Source organism: Mus pahari, chromosome 14 (assembly GCF_900095145.1).
Source record: "Mus pahari chromosome 14, PAHARI_EIJ_v1.1, whole genome shotgun sequence".
NCBI lineage: Eukaryota > Metazoa > Chordata > Mammalia > Rodentia > Muridae > Mus > Mus pahari.
The window spans coordinates 4,428,716-4,450,549 of record NC_034603.1 but is presented as its reverse complement, the minus strand read 5'-3'; the positions used below and the strand labels follow the sequence as shown (position 1 = coordinate 4,450,549).

Sequence of the window (21,834 nt, the reverse complement as noted above, 5' to 3'; positions counted from 1 at the left end):
AAAAGTCATATACATAAGAATCTTGAGGCTGTACAATGTGAATGCTAATATTCCTGGGCAAGGAATGTAGGCTAGAGATGTTCTCAGCTATAGCCAACATATGGAGAACGAGCCAATGAGTACAGTCAGCCCTCTACATTCATGGATCCCGTACAAGCAGATTCCACATCTGAAGATTCAGCCAACCACAGACCATAAATATCCGGAACGAAACTACCCTTATTAATCATGTACTGGTCATTAGTCCTTAAACAACACAATGTAACAACTTTGTATATGGCATTTACAGTGCATCATAAGTAGAGATAAAATATACAGCATACCTATGTTATATGCATGAGATAAGCTGTGCTTTTGCAAGCCACATGTGCTTAGATGTGAGGGCAGGTGACACCTACCTTTGCACTGGAACCGGTGGGTAGGGGTGGTGAGCAGGAGTCTGTCTGCCATGGACTCCGGGCTGCTGCATCTGGCAATGCCAGGCTCCTTGTATCCAGCCTTTACCCACTCCGATAACCAACGCAGGCTGCAGTCACAGTGGAGAGGGTTGGTTCCCAGGGCCCTGGAAGGCAGAAGAGGAAGTTAGGCCCTGCCTGGCCTGGCCCACAGGCTCCTCCTCATCTGTGGCTCTCTGAAAAACTCAAGGTTTTAAAACTAAATTGGAGAAATCTGGTGTGCACGCTAGAAGATACAGCTCCACTAAGAAAAAAAAAAAAATCAAAGTTTCCAGAGTCTATTTCCAATTCAGTAGATGTTCCATCCCCGCCTAAGTGACATCTGTGCCCCTCAGCAATGGAAGCCACTTCTGAGGCTTTGTTCTCCATGCTCTGGGACATTCTGTCCTGGCCTCTCCTCCAGTCCTGGCTCTCCAGGGACACATTCCAGACCTCTGGCCACCCCCTTATGTGACTCTCAGGCAAAGGGTCTGTTAGAAGATTTGCTCTCCCAAGAGTTGTTCCAAGACCCAGATTCTGGAAGCAGCTTCAAGTCGATGAGATTGAAGATATGGGGGTGAGCTATGGCGATTGGGAAGAAAACAGTACAATTCATTTTTTTAAAAGATCCTATTCTCTACTGTTTCTACTTTTGATGTATAGAATGTATACATGTCAGTACTGTAGCCTGTGTACACAACATTGAAAGGATTAAAATGTACACAGAGGAGGAATACAGTCTTACCGTCTTACCAACAGAGGTGGGGACCCGGGAACTACCTGAGAGTGCTAGCTATGGAAACAGGGCTGGCCTGGGAGTCAGAGAACTGAGCTCTATCTGAAGTCTCACTGGCTGGATGAGAAGCGACCATTCATGCTCTCAAGTTCTTTGTGTGGAATAAGAAAGGAACACAGAATGGTTGATAATATGCCCACCGGAGTCAAGGCAAACACGGAGCTGGCTACCTGTTGGCTGTGCAGCCTCAGGAAAAATGCTTTAACTTTCTGAAGTCTGAATTTCATCATAAATAAGGGAATAAAGCACCTTAATGCTGTAAAAACTATAAGAGATAATTCATCAAAAGTGTTTAGGGCATAGTAAGGGTCCAAACACTTACACTGTGTGACAGGACAGATGTCTTTGAAGGCTTCTAAAACAAAACCTTTGTGTACAGTTTGAAGATGGTGTCTCAAAACAAGCCCCTTTCATTTTCTGAACCTCAGGTTTCCAGTTTGCAGGACTAACCGACTATGGGTCAAAAATAATTTTTCAAAGTTTCATGTGTAGCGAATACATATAAACCTGGACATTTTTTTGGGTCCTTATTCCACCTTCGAAATAGTATAACCATTATTTACAAAGCATTTACAGTTGTACTAGGTATCTTAAGTACTCCAGAGACTATTTCAAGCACACAGGAGAATGTGTGCTGTTGTATGCATATGCCATCTCACTGTACATAAGTGACGAGCATTTGTGGGTTACTGGGCTCCATTACCATGCTCTGAGCCAACGCACCTTAAGGAAGGGACTACTTACAGGTGGGAAAGGGACGTCAGGTCATTGAAGGAGCCTTCAGGAACACTGGAAATGTCGTTGCCATGGAGGGTTCTGGGAGAGAAGGCACAGGTTAGTGTGTGATCCAGCCACCCTTCTGTGGTTCCCAGGGCCACAGTTTGTGATATCAGTTGCTGCTGCCATTGCTGAGGGGCACGGATACTGCTCTGTCTAGAGCAGCAGCAGGGGTGGAGGGAATGGGGGCTCAGCAGGGAAGAGGATGAACTTTCAAACTCTATGAACCCGGGGGAGACTCAGGGATAAGCTGCTTTTCTGGACCTCCGTTCCCACACCTGACTAATGGAACCATCAGAGCTCCAGATGTTCTGTGCTTGATCAACTGTGGCTAACACTATCTGTTCAGTGTTCTGACAGTGGCTAATCCATCTCTCCTGGTGCCAGGCTGCTTGCTTTCAGTCTCTGTCTCTGCCACTTACCAGCTGTATGGCCTCGGGCAAAGTGGCTTATTCTCTCTTGAGCCTCAGTTTCTGATTGTCAAAGGAGAATGACCAGTGGTCAGATTGTGACGTTCATGTTTTAGACTATGCAGAAAGAATTGAGTGTTTTCTAAGTGCTAACTGGTGAATGACAGGGAAAATGGGGAGGCTGGGATCCAGGAGAGAGAAGATGGTGGCAAGGTCAATCAAAACTAAAAATTTATGAAAATGTCATAAGGAAACCTCATATTTACTTAAAAAAATAAAATGTCTGAATGGAGGTATCATGTGTGGGAGGTACTATTGGCTCCCAGAAGCCACAGGTTACTAAGTGAACATCCCAGTGTTTGGTGGCCCAAGAACCCCAAACAACACAGGTATCTGCCCATGAGAATTAGGAGAGAAGTCTTTATTGCTGGAGATGCCACATGCTCTGGGCTCAGGGCTCAGGGCATAGACAAGGCAAGCTGGAACTGAGCTGGAAGCCCTCCCCCAGTGGCTAGCTCTCATAGTGACAGGCAGTGCTATTCTGGCTGCAGTCAGGGAGATCACTACTCACTTTATGTTCCAGAGAACTGACTGGCCAGGCATCATGTGACCATTGGCGAAACAGTAACAAATCAGGGGTGTGTGTGTGTGTGTGTGTGTGTGTGGGGTAACCGACCAGGCTCTGCTTAGAACTGAGGCTTGATCCACATTGGAATGCAAGTCTGGTGATATAAGGCTGGCCAAAACCCCATGGCAGGAGACATCATGGGGGAATCTACTATTGTGGTAGTCTTTTTGTTTATTTGGTTTTTATAAGTGGACATGATGTGTCCATCAAAGTGCCTTGGAGATAACCACACTTAGTTTAGCTTAGTGCTGCTGTGACAACTGGCCAGAGAAGTTTCTTTGTACTGCCCAGTGGTAACTGTGGTGACATAACTACCAAAGTGCTGAGAGGAAGTGGCCACTGAATGCTCAGACACAAATGGACATCTGCATGACCCCCTTCTATGGCTTGGGGAAATCTGTGAGAGTGTAGAAAATTCATAAGAACTGGAGGAAGCGGGGGAGGTGGTTAACTTCTGGACAGGATCCTAATGATATATTCTTGGCTTCAAAGCACCAATGATTTCTTGTATAAGATCTGAGCAAGACTGACTGGACCTGTCAACTTTCTGTCTAGATGGGCAGGGAGGGAATTGGGTGGGGGCTCCATCCCTGAGGATTTATATGCCATTGACAGTTAGGAAGGAAGGCCTCTGGAGACTCCATCCTTCCATGATGATCTACAGGCTTCTCGGAGAGGGAAAACCTTTCTACAGTGGTATAGCCACTGGTCAGGTGCTCCTGCTCATGTTTTAAAAAACCCAAAACAAAACCAAAAACTCCTTAGCTTTAGGGGCTGTAGAGATATCTCAGTAGTTAGGAGCACTGACTGCTCTTCCAGAGAAACCAGGTTTGAATCCCAGCACAACAGGGTGCTCACAACTGTCCATAACTCACACAGGCACATAGGCAGGCAAAACACAATACATACAAAAGGAAAAGAATACAAGTTTAAAAGTATTTACACACACACACACACACACACACACACACACACACACACACACACACACAATCTATGCTCTTTCCAGTAACACCAAGGAACTACTGGTCAACCGCTCCTGTCAGGACTAAGTCATTGTATCACAGGAACAACTAAAGTACCATGAAATTAGAAGTTGGTGGGGAAGAAGGTGACCAGTGAGTGGTATGCAGACAAGAAGAAAATGGGGTGTGAATATGATTACAACATATGATGTACATGCTTGGAAATGTCATGGTGAAGCCCACTGCTGTGTGTGATTAGTATATGCTAATAAGGGAGTAAAACTTCACATTTCATAGTCCGACCATCTGGGTCTGGGGTGAGACCTGAGGGTTACAGTCATGGGGAAATGGCTAGGGGTTTCTCCTGTTGCTTTTGGTAAGGGCTCAATTTCGCTTCTCCTGGGAAATACTCAGAGCCTTGTGCATGCAGAGCTACACTCTAGACCAGCGATTCTCAATCTGTGGGTCTCGACCCACTTGGCAACCCTCTATCTCCAAAAAAGTATTTACATTATGATTAACAACAGTAGCAAAATTACAGTTATGAAGTAGCAAAGAAAATTTTATGGTTGTGTGGGGGGGGGGTCACCACAACATGAGGAGCTGTATTAAAGGGTCATAGCATTAGGAAGGTTGAGAACCAATGATCCAGAATTCTCCTTCCTCCTCAGACAGCCCTCCATGGTCATCCTCGTGCCAATGCATTCTTGGTGTGATTTGCCAGATGTGAGCTGTCCTTGACTTGGGGGCACCTGGGACAGCAGGAAGGAGTGGTCCTCCAGGTAGTGCTCATCTCTTCCCAGTGTGCTTAGCGACACTGCTTTCCCTGCTTCACACTGGTCCCAGCCTGCTCTTGACAAGAGTGCCTTCACTGTTGCCTGCTGTTTGGCAGATCCATGGTAGGTCAGTTAGGAAGGAGGCTGCCCACCCCCTCAGGGTCATGAAGCTCTAATAGAAAAACCCTGAGAGACCCAACACCAGCTTGGGCTGGGGTAGCTTCCCGCCCTGCTCTCAGTTGCTATGAGCTGAGCTGCTTAGGTCCAGACCTGCAGACCTATGGGCTATGATTTACAAGGACAACTGAGATGCAGTCTCCACACTGGAGCAGCCCTCCCTGTCCTAAATGATTCCAGGTGGCCCTGTGTGGGGTTGGGGAGTGACATTTAGGACCACACACATACACACAAGGCATGTGACTCTGTGTGGGGCAAAGATCCCAAAGAGTGTGCAGATCCCCAAAGAAGGACAAGAATGCCCACAAGAATGTTCTTGCTAGCTATTTTACATTGAAAGCGAAGTAGAAAAAAAAAATACATTTTTCCTCACACAATGTTTTGTACTTGGGCTCCTGACCACCCTGTATTGGTGTCTGAGATGAGTTTCATTCATCAATACACACACACACACACACACACACACACACACACACACACACACAGAGAGAGAGAGAGAGAGAGAGAGAGAGAGACAGAGACAGANACACACACACACACACACACACAGAGAGAGAGAGAGAGAGAGAGAGAGAGAGACAGAGACAGAGACAGAGACAGAGACAGAGACAGAGAAACCAGAAGCAGAGGCAGAGAACAGAGACATACATACATACATACATACAGACAGACAGACACACAGAGAGAATGACAAAAACAGAGCGAGACAGAGAGAGAGGCAGAGACAGAGACAGAAAAAGGCACAGGCACATACAGAGACAGAGAGACAGAGACATACATACATATACACACAGACAGACAGACAGACAGACAGAGGGAGAAAAAGACAGGCACTCAGACAGAGATAGTCAGATACACATGGTTAGCCACATAGACAGACATATATAGGTAAACACACACACACACACAGAGAGAGAGAGACAGAGAGAGAGAGACAGAGTTGGACAGAAATATACATATACATGTACATCCACACCCACACACACATACACAGAGGCAGACAGAGATACATGTACACACCACACACACACACACACACACACACACACACACACACACACACCACGCCCCCACCCCACCTCCAGGTCTCTTATTGTCTTTCTGTAGCCTTGTTGGTTTTATCTGTGGCTAAACCTTCATACTTATCCTTCTCTTTGTTTTAAACAGCACCATTTATGGCACTCTCATTATTTTTGAAGATTTCACTAACATAATGAAATCTTTCAGAAACTCGAGGAGAATATACAAATGCTCCAATGTCATTATAGCTAATGCAATTCCTGGTTGAAAATAAGCTTACCGGGGCCAGGGGGGTGGCTCACTGGGCAAGGCACTCACATATGAGTGTGGGAACCTGAGTCCAGATACCCAGAACCCACTTAGAGCCAGCAGCAGCACTATCTGTCATCCTTCCTCTCCTATACAAGATGGGACGCAGAGACAAGAAAATCTACGGAAGCTCAAGGGCCTGCTAGCCGGTGACCACAGCCATGAACAGGAGGAGCATCTACCTCATGCTGGTAACCAACCCCCAAGGTGTCCTCTGACCTCTCCACGCATGCTGCAGTCCATATGCACCCACAGTAATACACATAAATCAACACAACACTACAGGCAACCCCAACCTTTTGCTCAACTCTCTAAATTGTCGCTATGTAGCAGTCTCCAGCCTTTCTTACTTGTTATGGAGCTGATAGTATTGGAAACCTTGTTCCCTTTCGTCTCTGTTCATAGGTGTCAATGTTTACAAGATATAATTAAGTTTCCTTTCCCACACAATCGCTAAGTAGTCAGCCCTTTCCCACGCTGCTTCTAGTTTTCATCTTTATCTCTTTTAATAACTGCACTTCATTGACTCGCTGTGTCATAATCTCTTTATACATCTCCCCATTGGTGTCCCAGTAGGTAATATTTAAAATTTAGGTTAAAAATAACAATGCAACAAAGACACAGATTTATAGAGCCTTTCCCTCATCTTGGGTTTTTCTGCAGTGTAAATTCCTACATGTGCAATTACAAGAAGAAAGGATACAAATATCATAAAAATGTAGCCCATAAACATTGTTATTTTTCCTGAATTGGTCCTTATGCAGAAAATGGTTGCTCCCTACTGAGGTGCATGGTTGGAGTGAGAGAGAGGCTCTAAGATTGGTTTTATCCTTAAGACCCACTAATTCTAGAATGATCATGCTAAAGCCTGCTGACTCTTAACTTAGAAGCAAGCTCCCTGGTGCTGAATGCAGGCAGGTACTCAGAGACCCCGTGATGGCAGTGGAGTTGGGGTAGGACACACAGGGGGGAAGCCCCTGGCAGGCCGTAAATACCCCTGGGAAACAGACAGATGGACAGGGAAAACCTATTTCTCTCTTTCAGATTCTTTGAATTATCCCCAGCAGAGTGACTCCAAGTCTTAAACCCAAGCACAGAGATCCAATTAAAACCGGCAGTTCTGTCTCCTGCCATCTAACCTACCCCTAGAAGCGTCAGACTGAATGGATGGCAGATTGGGAGCTGGGATGGACAGGGGCTGGCAGGCAGTGTAGTGGGGAGCTGCTCCGGCTTTGGGCTGGGTGGATTCAACCTATCCACCACTGCATTCATTTGGAAACAAGGAAATGGTTTCACTGACGTTTCCATTCCCAAAGTCCCTGGAGAAAGTGGCTACCAGGTAAGTGACAGTAACAGATTGCACACTGTCAGCTCAGGCACTTCTTTGCCTCTGGAGAATTGATTTTTAATAACAGTGCAGATGACATGTGGCAGGAGCTGTAGCTGACATGGGTGTTTTGCAGGTCTTAATAAATCACATCAGCCCAGGGCCTCTGGAGTTGGACCAGGTTGCTGGGTGCTGTTTGTTGATGGCTTTGAGGCAAGAGGCCAGACTCAGTTACCTCATGACTAGTAGATTTGGCTAGTTACTTCATCAGCCAGATCTCAGTTTCCCCATCTCTAAAATGGGCAACATCCTCTCAAGTTCACAGTACTCCTGTAAAGGATCAGGAGAAGGAATGGCCAGGCCTCCCCCTTTCAAATACGGGGGTTACTCTTATAATATTGACAGGCTGGAAATAAATGGGTGTGAGGTTTAAGAGCAAGGTGACATCTCTATCTGGAGGAGATCCCTCAAGGGCAGGTGACAGTCAAAGGAACAAGCCATGACATCTTTCTTTATCAATAAAACAGTGCAAGGCAGAAAGGTATATGAGTCAGACCAAGAGTTGGAGCTGCATAGTGTCCTCTCGCTCCAGCTCCCGTTGAGACCTGTATAACAGGTCATTATTTATTCCACACTGGCAGTAGCCAGAGCTGTGCTATGTGCTTTAGGCACAGCATCTCATTTAACCAGGAAGGCGATTAGCACCATCATCTGATTTTTGTGGTTGAGAAGACAGAGAGGCTGGGGCAGAGCTGTGCTTGGGAATCAGGAGGGTTCTGCGGCCCCTCTAGCCTTTGTGTGCAGCTCATCTCTGTGTGTGCATGAGTGTGGAGGCTACAGAGTGTACAACCCTGACTGTAAACTAGCAGGAAGAGAGCAGGTACGGCCCAGGCGCTAGATCTCCCAGGAGAATGTGTAAATCAGGGTCTGTCGGGGATACTTCAATGCTGGCAACGTATTAAAACTTCCTTTTTTTTTTTTTCTTTTGACACAGGATCTTGTTAAGTAGTCCAGGCTAGACTCAAAGTTACTAACTAGTCTAGCCTGGGTTCGAACTCATTCTTCCTGCTTCAGCCTCCTAAGGGCTGGAATTACACATGTGTGTCAATCACATCCAGCTCTAAAACTTTTGGTTTTTGAACAAGAATGCTGTAAGCCAACCTTTCAAGCTTGGATGGCTTATGGGCTTCCAGCTTGTGATCTTGGGTCTTTGCAGAGGGTGTTTGCCCTTCTGAAGTCAGAGCGAGCACTCACGAGCAGCCTGCTCATCACAGAGCCCTACTCTGTGCTCAAAAGGAAGGAGAAGGACCGGTGAGCGTACCCCAGTTCCCTAATCATGGGGTGGGATGGAGGGTGGCCTATCTGATACACAACCAAGTGCAGACCTGAGGGGTAAGCGCTTAGCTAAAGGCTCCCGAGCAGCTGAACCTCAGAAATGCCTCACTCGGAGCACATTCCTGTTACCCCACTGAGTAGGTGGCATTGAATGGGCTGTGCCCAAAGGACAGTGGGAAGCGAGAGCTCTGTGCACCTCATTCTATTACCCAGTACTATCTAAGCTGACCCCAGGCCCAGTGACTCACAGCACTCGGAGGGACCTTAGCCCGTTGAAGGCATGGACAGGGATGCATCTCAGCCGGTTGTAGCTCAGGATCCTGTGGAAAAGAGAAATGTGAGGCTGATGACTGCCCCTGTTCTTGTGGGTGCACTCTTTACACAGTGGACCCATTAACGCAAATGTTTCTTCCAACTTCTCTGACTTGATATATCGACAAAGGTACCGAAACGCAGAGAGAAGAGAAACCTCCTGCTACTCCATGAAGCTCCTTAGCTTGCCCCCTCCCCCACCCCCACGTTCCACAGCAGACTGGCTCTCTAATCAGCTTTCCTACCACCTCCCTCCACTGTCAAATGGTGTGTGCTTACAACGTGCGGTGCTAATGGGAAATAAATGGGTCTGAGCAAAATATAATTGTGTAGGAAACCCTCCACTGGGAAAGAACATGCACAGATCCCAGAAGGCATTCCAAAGACAGCCTTCTTCAGAGGTAATTAGCTTCTCGTTCCTCCATCTGCCAGACCCCTACCTCTCCAACTGGCATCCCCTGATGACTAAGGTCTGCCTTTCAGTGGGACAGCCAAAGCCATGAGGACCACTGGGACAAGGTACCCAGGACTGGGGCTCCAAGACTAGATGGCCATGCCCACAGAGGTTAAAGATGAAATGTCTTCCTACTCACAGCGTGGAGAGGTGGGTCATGTTGCTGAAGGTGTGATTGGTCAGCATGCTGATGCTGTTGTTGCTCAGGTCACTAGGGAAAGAGAAACAGAAAAGCCACGATATTGTTAGCAGCACCAGAGGGAGCCCACAGCTATCATGTGAGTGTGCCACCCATCAATCAACCCATGCGTTACTACACACACACACACACACACACACACACACACACACACACACACATACACCCATCTATCCACGCACTCATTCATCTGTCCATTCTCCCACCTGCCTATTACTCCCTCTCATACTTGGTCATCTGTCTAGACATATGCCTGCTCACCTCAACTTACCCATCTGTATGCCTACCCATTCTCATAGTTATCCACTTACCTTCTCATCTGTGCACTTATCCCTCTCCCACCCCTCCATTTACATATGCATACACTGATCCAGATGTTATTTTTCCATTCACATTGTCATAGCCTACTCATTCATCCATTTATTTACTCATTCAATGATTAAATCATTCGATTACATGTCTATGTTCTATTCTAACAAAACATACACATAAGAAAACATTTTTCTTTATTTTAGTATGTTTCTTTCCTCTATCAATTTTGTCTTTTTCAAGACAGGGTTTCTCTGTGGAGCCCTGCTATTCTGGAACTCTGCATACCAGGCCGGCCTCAAACTCAAAGATTTGCCTGGCTCTGCCTCTTGAGTGCTGGGATTACAGGTGTGTACCACCACCATTAAAAATTGTATAGCCCAGGCTGGCCTCGAACTTGTGATCTTCCTGCCTCCATCTCCTTCAGCAAATCCTGCATCACCACATTCAGCCTCCTGATCAATTCTTATCACCAGTCCTCTCTCTGTTGTTTATTCATTCCATCTGATTCATCTCTTAGAGGAAACAAAATTGGCAGGAGAAGACATCTCTATCAACCACACCCTCTGGCTTTTTCCTCAGAGACAAATTTCCAGAACAGCAAGGTGACACATTGGAGACACCCAAGGAGCTTTTAAGTCTTGTGAAGCCAGGGTTCCAAGCCTAGATATTTTGACTTAAATGTTGTACCTAGGTGTGGCCACAGTATGGAATGGCGGCATTGACAGATCCTCCCTGGGAGGAGATTCCACACTACAGAGCAGTGGTTCTCAACTGGGCATTCTTGTTCTGCCATGACATTTGATAATGTCTATGGACATTTTTGGCTGTCACTATTGGGTGAAGCACTACTGGCATCTAATAGAGGCCAAGGTCATTGCTGAGTGTCTCATAATAATCACAACTCCCTTAGCCAATAGATATCTAGCCTCAGATGTCCATATCTCTGAGTTTGAGAAATGCTCATAGAGACCTTGGTTTCTGGAGAACAAGAATGGGGACCAAATGGTGGCTTTCTGGGACTTTTCATTAGTGGGCTTCTGACTTTGTGAAAGAACCCTTCTTGTCTCTTGTGGACTGGCTCCTTTGCCCTCTCAAGCAGACACGGCTTCTTTCATTGCCATTTGCTCAGGGCATACGTTTACCCTTCTGTGTTCCACCAAGGCAAGCTAGTGAGATTGTTGAGGGACAAAGCTCATGGGCCTTGCCTCATGTTCTCTGCTTTGTATTCAAGGGTTATCTGGTTCTTGGAAGGCTTGAAGCTTGTAGCAGCTATTATTGAAGGCCCTTGGTTTAAACCATCACTTGAGACATTTTCTAGGAAACCAAAGAAGGAAGAAGAAATGCTTGTTTGTATTCCTGGTAGAGCTAAGTGTGGCTACAGTTTGCAAGCAACAGAAATTCCAAAAGGCTCAGGAATTCAGCTTGGAGCCTGGAGAGGTCAGAGCCTGGTCCACATTTCCCCCCAGTGTTCTGCTTCTCCCTGCATCCTGTGGGGATGCAGGTTGAGAATGGCTACATCTGACGAAGTACTGTTCTTTCTTAGTCTCTACGGCCCACCACCCCAGGAAGGAGAAACAAATGCCTGGCTAGTGGCAGGCTCCTTACACAAGTGTCAGCTGTCGGAAGGTAGATAACTCTTTGGGCACTGCTGTCAAATGGTTTCCTTCCAGGTACCTGAAAGAGAGGTGCAGAGTTATAGCACTGGGAAGGACACTATTCTGATCACAGTCTTTGCAAGGCCTCACTCTGTTCCCTTTTTATATCTGCCCTCCTCATCATTGTCTATTACATGACCATGCAATTGGGGATATTTTTCTCCACTAGAGTGATAGCATTTCATGATGGCAAGGTTCTGGCTAAAACTGCCCACCACTGTATCCTAGTGGGGCTCTTGATGCTGCTGGTACATAGTAGGCATGCATCCAGTGCAAAGTTGTTTAATATTAATAAACGAAGCACTCAGTGATGACATACCATAATATCTGAGTGGCAGCGACACAGCCGAGGGACTGCCTGCTCAGGGTCACACAGAAAGCAAGTGGTTGACCTAGAATTGGAACCCAGGTCTCCCTGACAATGCCACACAGCTTTTACCCAGGCCCTGGAGGATAGCTGGAAAACTGAGCCATGATTTGTCTTATGACCTCAATTGAGGGAGACACAAGATGTCAGGTGACACTGGGGGCAGTCTACGAGAGCTTCCAGGGAATTAACTGGGTAAGCGCTGAAAACCAGTCAGAAGGACAGGAACCAGGAACACTGTGGGGAACCTTCTTCCCTTGGTGCTGGGTGCCTGGTGGTGGGAAGCCCACATAGGAGAAGGGCGATGCCACTTTAGAGAGACATTTGCTGCTGTGGTGGCTTGACAGCCCCAAACCCTCAATGAACCATGCTTGAGAAACACCCAGCAAACGGTCTAAGACTATGTTCTGAAACCCGACAACGAGGACATTGTGATGTAGAAAGAGAAACTCGGGGTCAGATCTGCAGGACATTCAGGTAGCAGAAAATATGGTGGGAACCAAAGTGTACAGGAGAACGTTCACCATGACGACAAGTAGCACACAGGACAGTAATGAGAGCTGCACAGGGCCCCGAGCCAGCATTTACAACTGCTGCCCTGAGGGAAATCACAGAGGTGGGACCAGCTCCTGAGACTGCATCGTGAAGCACTGTCCAGGACGGTGCCCGTCCTCTGGTCACTCACAGGAGGACCAAGCAGGGAGGACGGAAGCATCCATAGCAGAGGAAGTCCAGGATGCATGACAGGGCTCTAGGAGCTGGGAGAGTCTAGATGGAGTTTGGCAATCATCAGTCAGTTTCCGGAACCTCTATCTCTGGGCAGGTGTCTATCCTTTTACGCCAAGCCTATCTTTATTTCGTCTCCAATGACATTTTAGCAGGGCTGCCTTGGGTTCGTTCTGCGCCCTGCCCACCCCTATCCTTTTCCCTCTCCCTGCAAAGCATAATCTAGCCTGATTTGCAGGGCCTGTGCTCAGCTCCCTGAAAGATGGGGCTGTTCTACCACATCAGACCAAATATCTTCACTTTTCTCTCTCTCTCTTTTTGAACTGATCTGCATCTATCTCCCCCCTCCTCTTTTGTCCCTTCTGGCCCCTCCTCTATTCTTTTTTTTATCATCTCAAAACTGACCAATAGAACTGCAGCCTGTGTTCTCCCGGGTTCATCCAGAAGCGTATTCGTGTCCTCTTTCGTTTCTCTGAATGTACTTAAGTTTATGATTTTGAACTCTCTGGTACTTTGCCTAAGTCACCCTCACTGGGGGCCGTTTCTCTGGGACTCGTAGGTTTTGGAGGATATGGGTTGTCTTGGTTTTTCATGTTACTTAGGTTTGTGTATTGAGATTTGTACATCAAGAGTTAGTTTTTTTAAATGTAGGTAATCTTTCTTCTAGATATAAAGTCATAGATTAGTCCCAACACAGCAATGGTGAATGATTTCAGTGCCCCACTTTCACCAATAAACAGCTCATCCAGACCAAAAACAAAAAGTCTGCAAAGAAACAACAGAATTAAATGCCATTACAGATCAAATGGATTTAACAGACGTCTGTGAAATGTTCCGCCCAGACATTGCAGAATACATATTCTTCTCTGTAGCTCACAGAATTTTCTCTAAAACTCATCACACATTAGGACATAAAGCAAGTCTCAGGAGACATAGGGCAATAGAAATAACTTCTTGTATCCTGTCTGACCACTGTGGAATAAAGTTAGACATCAAGAAAAACGGAAACCATAGAAAATTCACAAACTCATGGATATTAAGCAGCACACTGTAGAATAATAAAGATACCAAGATGGAAAAAAAGTCTTAGAATTGAATAAATATACACTGGTCATATATAACACTTAGAATATAATGGAAGCAGTCCTAAGAGGAAGGCTCACAGTTCTAAGTACCTACATTAACAATCAGAATGACCTCAGATGAATGAATGAGTGAGTGAATGAATGAATGAATGAGTCATGTGCCCCGGGGCCTAGAAAAACAAGACTAAGCCAAACGTGGGCTGGTGAGATGGCACAGTGGGTAAAGCGTTTTCTTCGGAGCCTGATACCTGGGTTGGATGCCCAGGACACACGTTAGGCAGTGTCTTAGTTAGGGTTTTACTGCTGTGAACAGACTCCATGACCATCAGCTCTTATAAGAACATTTCATTGAGGCCGCCTTACAAGTTCAGAGGCAGCATCCAGGAAGGCATGCTGTAGGAGGAGCTGAGAGGTCCACATCTTCATCTGAAGGCTGCTAGCAGAATACTGACATCCAGGCAGCTAGGATGAGGGTCTTAAAGCCCACATCCACAGTGGCACACCTACTCCAACAAGGCCATGGCTACTGCAACAGGGCCACATCTTCTAAAAGTGCCACTCCCTGGGCCAAGCATATACAAACCATCACAGGTATAAAGAAAAGAAAGAATCCACTCCTCCAGTTGTCCCCTGACCCCCACATGGGAGGGAGGGGAGACTAGGGATGGAGGAGCCATAACCAAGGGTGTGTACAATGAAGGAAAACCACGATGATGCTAACTGGAGAAAAGGCACCTCCACCAGAATCAGGAACAGGACAAAGCTGTCCACTGTCTCCTGTTCAGTACAGTGCTCGAAATTTACCCAGGGCAACAGGAGAAGAGAAGGAAATGAAAAGGACACAAAGAGAAAAGGAAGAAGTCAGATTTCTGTATCTGCAAATTCTATGATTTAATACCTTAGAGCTCTGAAGACTACCAGAAAATTCTGGGAGCCAATAACATTTTCGGTAAAGCACCAGGACACAAAATTACACCCCCCCCAACACAGCAGCCTTCCTATATATATATATATATATATATATATATATATATATATATATATATATATATATATATACCTGAAAGAAACCAGGGAAATAATCTCAAAAATATAGAACAAATCTAACAAGAGAAGCAAAAGACATGCACAATGAAACCATTGCAGTGCGGAAGAAGGAAATTTATGAAGATTCTAGAAGGCAGAGAGGCTCTTCCATGCTCATGGGTCAGAAGACTTTAACTTGTTAAACTGGCTGACCTACCAAAAGTGATCTATAGATTCAATGACCATTAACTACCAACATCACTCTTTACAGAAAACAAAACAAAACAAAACAAAACAAAAAAACAACTCAATTAAAACTCGTAGGGAATCATAAAGGACCCCAGCTAGCCATAGCAACCCTGAGCAAAAAGAATAGTGTGGTAGTTATCACCATATCTGATTTCAAGTTATACTACAGAGCGATAGTGATAAAAGCAGCAAGGTATTGACGGGAAAACAGGCTCAGATATGGCAGAGAAGTGAGAGCTGATACAAGCCTGCAGCCACAGTCAACTGACTGCCACTATAAGGTTGCAAACCAAACCAAACCAAACCACACCAACTAACCAACCAGCCAGCCAGCCAGCCAGCCAGCCAGCCAGCCAGCCAGCCAACCACTGAAGAAAAGATAACCTGCCTACCAATGGTGCTAGGGAAACGGGCTATCATGGCAGAGCCAGCATAAAGATCAACTCCGTGGATGAAGACATTGGTGTAAGACCTGAAACTGAAGCTGTGAGGGGGCAAAGTGCAGGCACAGCTAAGGATCTCCTTCCCCCAACCCCAGTCACTCAGAAAGTAAGGTTAACTACTGACAAGTGCAACGTCATGAAATTAAAGACCTACACAAACAAAACTCCCCACAAAAGCCCAGCTCACAGAGGAGACAGCCTCCAGAGCAGGAGAGAACTGTTTGCCGTGGATGTAGCTGACAGCTGATTAGTCTCTGAAACATTCAAAGAACTAAAAACAACAACAACTAAAAAACCCTAAACAAAAATAAATAAATAAAAACTCAGTGAAAAACTAGGCCAAGGAACTTAACGGAGAATTCTCAAAAGAAGAAATATGAGCGGCCAATAAACATTTTAAAATACACTCAACATCCCCAGCCGTCAGGGATATGTAAATTAAAACTACTTTGAAATTCCATCTTACCCCAATCAGAGTAGCTATTAAAAAGGAAAAAAGTGGCAACAAATGCTGTCCAGGGCCTGTGGAAAGGCGAGCGCTCACTCACTGTCAGTGGGAACATGCATGGTGCAGCCACTATGGCCTCCTGCCTGGAGTTTTCTCTAAAAACTGAAACCAGAACTTTCATCGGACCCAGCAACCGCTCTCCTCACTGTGTGCCCAGAAGACTCCCCATCCTACCACAGAGACATTTGCTCCTCCGCACTCATTGCTGCTCCCTTCACAACCGCTAAGAAACGGATTCAGCCTGGAGGTCCATCATCTGCCGAACAGATAATGGAAATGCGGTACATGCACGCGCGCGTGGAACTTTACTCAGCCGTAAAATGAAATTATGAAATATGCAGGGAAATGGACGGAACTGGAAACATTAGACAGGGTGCAGAAAGCCTAGGTTCAGGAAGACAGGCGGTGGGTGTCCTCTCCCGCATGTAGAGCCCGGCCTCTAATTTTTATATATGTGCATTTATGTGAGAAAGAATGTATGTGGCACTTAGAAACCTAGAGAGGGGCCAATAGGAGAGGAAGGAGAGGGTCTCTAAGGGGAAGTACTAGAACACAATAGTGGAAGGAAGGGGGAAACAGGAAAGGTTTAAATAGGGGGTGGGAGGCAGGGGGATGGGGAAAGGAAAAGATAGAGTTGTCGGTCCACACGGATGATGTGTGAAAAGACCATAAGGAAATCTGATACCCATAAGCCAATCAAACATTATGTGGAAAGCTTAAATGGAGGTACAGTGTGTGGGTGGACATAGCTGCTCCCAGAAGCTACAGGTTAAGGAATGAAAATCCCAGTGCCCTTTGTGAGTGGGATGCTGCTGTAAAAACTGTTGTGCAGGGAGGTCCCTAAGACCCCTTGGACACTATACACAAATGTCACCACTGTTCACTACCTACCAGAACTGAATGGTAGGTCCCTATTTCTGAAGATTCTACATCTCCTGTTTGCTCCTGGAACAGGAGCTGTGCTGGAAACCCCTTCCCTCCCTGTTGGCTAACCTTCACTGTCCCACAAGTGCTATGCAGGCTACTGAGAGGAATGGTCTTGCTCAGCCATGGCCAGTACATGCTACACCTCTACTGCTCAGGCAAGTGTGCACTGTAAACAAGCCTGGCCATGTTCCTGCAAGCAATACCAAGGAGTTTCACTGGGCCATAAATACCGGCGATAAAAGGTAGTGTGGTGTTAGTCAGAAAGAGGAAAGAAGATGGTGGCATGGGAGGGGGACAAGAGAGGCTAAAGGGGGTGAATATGATCAGGCTATACTATGCATGAAAAGGTCAAAATGAAATGAAAGCCATCACTGTGCATAATTTACATATGATAAAACATTTGAAAAAAGAACTGCAATTCAACACCAAGGATCTGTGATGTCTTGTTTGGAAATAAGGAAGGGGGGGTATGTCTGTGTCACAGGGAACACATCCTGACAGTAGGGGCCAAGCTGCAGAATGTGGGTCCCTGACAGACAGGAGTTCTTGGATAAACAGTGTCCTGCCTGGACCCAAGGCTCCTGCAGGGACTTGCTCAGCTAGGATGAGGCAAAGTCTGCATATGCAGGCTTCCAGAGGAAAGCAGCCTCAGTGTAACCATGTGAATGACAAAGACAGTCACTAGCAAGCCTGCTCTCAGCCAGGGCCACAGGCCAGTTCCCTGACCCCAACCAGTCCCCAACCAGTCCCCAACAAGCACTAACCCCAGCAAGTCCCCAACAAGTCCTGCCCCCAGGCTTCCTGTTGCTCAGGACACAAGTGAAGATTTGTTAAGGTCACTTCCAAGGTCAGCTCTTGGGGTGAGTTTCCCTCAGCACAGCATTTACAGTAGGCTGTCATTAGCAGTTGTCTGCCTCGTGCCAGCCCTTAGTTCCACGAGGTCTCTGTTCTACTATCTATGCATTTCTCAAGCTTTAACAGATGTGCAAATGGCCTGGGGTCGCCTGAAGCTGGTTCTGATCAGGAAGGTCTGGGGTAGGACTAGAAAAATCTGCATTTCTAATATGCCAAGACCTAATTTGGGATATGAGTTTGCAAACACATGGCTAGGGTATCCAAGACCTATCACAAAGTGACCAAATTAGGCAGAAACAGGTTAAGGCAGGGCATGAGCAATCCTGGCAACGGCAGACAAGTTGGAATGTCCTCACTTTTGACCTAGCAATTCTCTTCCTGTGGCCAGCCCCAGGGGAGCCACACGGCACAGAACTCTGGGCAGGACTCGGGAAGCCTCAAGCTGCCATGGTGTACTGGTTAGTATCGCCATGTGGTCCTCTCTCGTGAGTCTGTGAAGTGCTGTGCTGCACTAGGCGCTGGGGGATACACAGGTGGATCGAATTCCAGTTCTGCCTTCAGGAAGCTTTATTCAGGGGCTAAAGTTCAGCTGTGCACACACCTAGGCTGTGGCCTCAGGCCAAGGAGTTGGGTATTCGGGTATTCGTTCGTTCGTTCGTTCGTTCATTCATTCATTCATTCACTGGGGCCTCCCGATTGATTACCATCTATTCACCCCTGTGTACACAGGTGAGTCTGCAAACCCCTCAGCAACACAGGCCAAACCACAGAGGGCTCTGCCCCGTTTCACACAAGTTGGAGTCCCCCATGCTAACCATGGTAACCAAGGGTAACCTGCGCTGTTTAACCCAGAGAAAGGCGAGGGACCCCTGAGTTTCTCAGTCTCCGTGATGGGCTCAGGGTGTCGCCTCGGCTTCAGTCTTTGTATTTAGTGGGGGTAGGGGAGGGTGAGAACGGGGGGGGGGGGGGGGGAAAGGGGGGGGGGGGGAGAGAAACTGAGTGGCTCGGTGCTTGCTCATCTGTAAGTCTTCCTGTCTCACTTTGCAAAGTGAACCAACCACATGCTTTTTGTCCTCTCTCTGCTGCCATAATCTTCACTGCTTGCAATGTCTACCCATTGCAGGTGCTAACAGTACCTATAAAATACATTCACAGAAACATCTAGACCAAGTATTTCACCATGATAATTGATACTGCAACTTAGCCAAGTCCAGACAGGAAACTGCAAGGGCCTTACGCCCCTCTCTGGGTCTCATATCTGCAACTGCACTGGCCTTGTCCTTCCCTGAATGACCAAAGAGAGGGTGGCCAGGGCTCTGCCTGCACTGATCCCGCATTTGCCTCTTTGTCTAGTTTCCTCCCGTGACCTCAGTCCTCAGTCCTCAAGTATGCCTCCCACATTGCAGCTCCCCCCCCCACCCCCCCACAGGTGACATCGCATGACATCTAAGCCTCTGGGCATTACGTCCTGTTTCAGTCCCCGGTAGTATCTTCAGCCTGAGTCTCTCTGTAGAGTCATGTCTGCACACTTGCTGTGGCCTTCCCACACACTGCCTGGCAACAGCCAGACTCAGGAAAGATCACCTGGGCAATAAGAATCCTGGAACTCCCCAAGGGAGCTGTATCTAGCACGACAGAGCGAGTGGGAGCTGCTTTCGGTACAGGGTGTCCCCATGCCCTGGCATCATGACTTGGAAGACACAGAATCAAAAAGCTTCACTTCAGAAATGCAGATGCAGCAGTGAGGGATGCTCTTTGTGGGGAGCCCTTGATGAGATGAGCGCTCTCAGCTCCACCATTGCCTAGAGCTGCAGTGGGGTCCGCAGGGACCATTCAGAAACCTGTCCTCTGCCCCCAGCCTCAGAACCTGCTGCAGCTTTTCCAGCAGGTCAACCTTTGCCTTGACCTGAATTTAAATGCTCTCTCTCAGCCCTCGCTCTGGAGAACTCACCTGCCTTGCGTGACAACCCACACCGGTCTCTGCACAGAACACTCCCTGCCTTCTACTCCCACTTCAAGCTCGGCAGAGCAGACAGGTTCTCACAAAGAATTCCAGGACCTGCTGAGTGGAGGATGGAGAGGACGGCCACCTTCCAGGAGACCCTACTCCAGGCCAGGATTCCCACCAGAGGCCTGGGTGAAGTGGGGACAGCTCGGCTGTCATCCTGGCTATCTAATAACTGTGTAACCTCAGGCAAGGCACTTCACCTCTCTGAGCTGTATTTACATAGCTGTAAAATGGAGTGTATGATAATCATTACCATGAAGAATTATTATGAGGGGCCCTATGGATAGATTTTAGAATAGTGTCAAATGTCAAATGCATATATATTCATATATGGGTATGTATTATACCCACATGGAAAGATTTATGTATATATACATATATATGTGTGTATATCTAAGTATATATGTATATATATAATATCTCTACCTAGTTTATATTTGACTGTCAAAAGAAAACCTTCACTCCTCTTTTGCTTCCAGCGTGTTTCTCTATGGAGAGAGCCACAGAAAACCATGCTGCTGACTGCAATGCGGGTTTGACTCCCGCGTGTCCCTCCATGAGGAGGTGGTCCTGGGTTTCATAGGAAAGCAGGCTGAACAAGCCACGAGGAGCAAGCCATTAAACAGCACCCACTTCTGTGCCTCTGCGTCAGCTCTTGTCACCAGGTTCCTGCCCTGTCTGAGTTCCTGCCCCAGCTTCTGTCAATGATGAATAGTGATGTAGCCAAATAGACCCTTCCCCCTCAACTTGCTTTTTGGTCATGTGTTTCATTGGAGCAGTAGAAACCCTATCCAAGACAATACTCTTTCCACTTAGAGTGGCTCAGTGGTTATGAGGGCAATACTACTCTTTCCAAGGTTGGTTCCCAGCACTTGCACTGAGTGGCTCAGAGCTGCCTGTCATTTCAGCTCCAGGGCATCTCTCAACCTTGCCTTGTCATGTCACGATCCCCGTGGGTACCTGTACACACATGTACCCCAACCCACATACACATATCGTTAACAAGGCCAACATCCTCCCTTTTGTACTCAGCTCACATCTGGTGGCATGAAACCAACAGAGGACAATGGTGTGGGACATTTAAGGCAGAGAGCACTGGGCCTGAGTAACTGGGCTGTCTCTCTGTGTACATTTGCACATAAAATAACAAAGCAAGCCACACTTAAGAACTGCCCTTGGCAAGGCAGTATACGCTATCAACAGTATCAATGCTAGACTCTGGAGGGAGCGCTCATTCTTTGGCAATTGTGTAACAAAATGAACAGTGCACACACAGCATTTCTGCAGCCCTCCTGTGCTCAGTGAAATTCTACTGCCTCGCTCCCTGAACTAGCTGCTTTGGAATTCTCCCATGAAACACTGTTGCTACTTAAAAGAATGACTGGCAGGGTTTCCTCAGAACCCACAGTTTCTGAAAAGGAAGAAAAGGACACAGGGCAAAGCCCAGATGGTATTGGCCACCAGCGACAGATTTGGAGCTTTCACATGACTATTAACAGTTTTGAAAAACCTGAACTCTGCTCGACAGCTCTCGCTGAAGACTTTCCTGATGGGAAACAGACAGGTATCCAGGTCAATGACGTGGAGTTTTATCTACTGGAGAATGGGCTGTGTCACCAACTGCATAACTCAGTGGGCGTTCTAAGTACCCAGTGGGTGATGTTGTAGATCCCAGCTGGGGGACAGTACTACTCAAAGTCCAAGACAGTCCAGTGTGGATTAGGAGAGAAGAGGCAAGTCTACGGATGCAAATG

At 46.9% G+C, this 21,834-nt stretch overlaps 1 protein-coding gene across 1 annotated transcript in view; it reads right to left on the bottom strand.

The window, feature by feature from the left end:
• Positions 1–21,834, bottom strand: part of Slit3 (slit guidance ligand 3) — a 582,461-nt gene that overhangs the window by 44,860 nt on the left and 515,767 nt on the right. The window contains exons 21-25 of the mRNA XM_021213834.2: positions 11,837–11,905; positions 9,860–9,931; positions 9,203–9,274; positions 1,975–2,046; positions 399–562 (exon numbers count right to left, since the gene is read on the bottom strand). Coding sequence (XP_021069493.1) covers positions 399–562; positions 1,975–2,046; positions 9,203–9,274; positions 9,860–9,931; positions 11,837–11,905 — 449 coding nt within the window. The remainder of the gene's footprint in view (positions 1–398; positions 563–1,974; positions 2,047–9,202; positions 9,275–9,859; positions 9,932–11,836; positions 11,906–21,834) is intronic.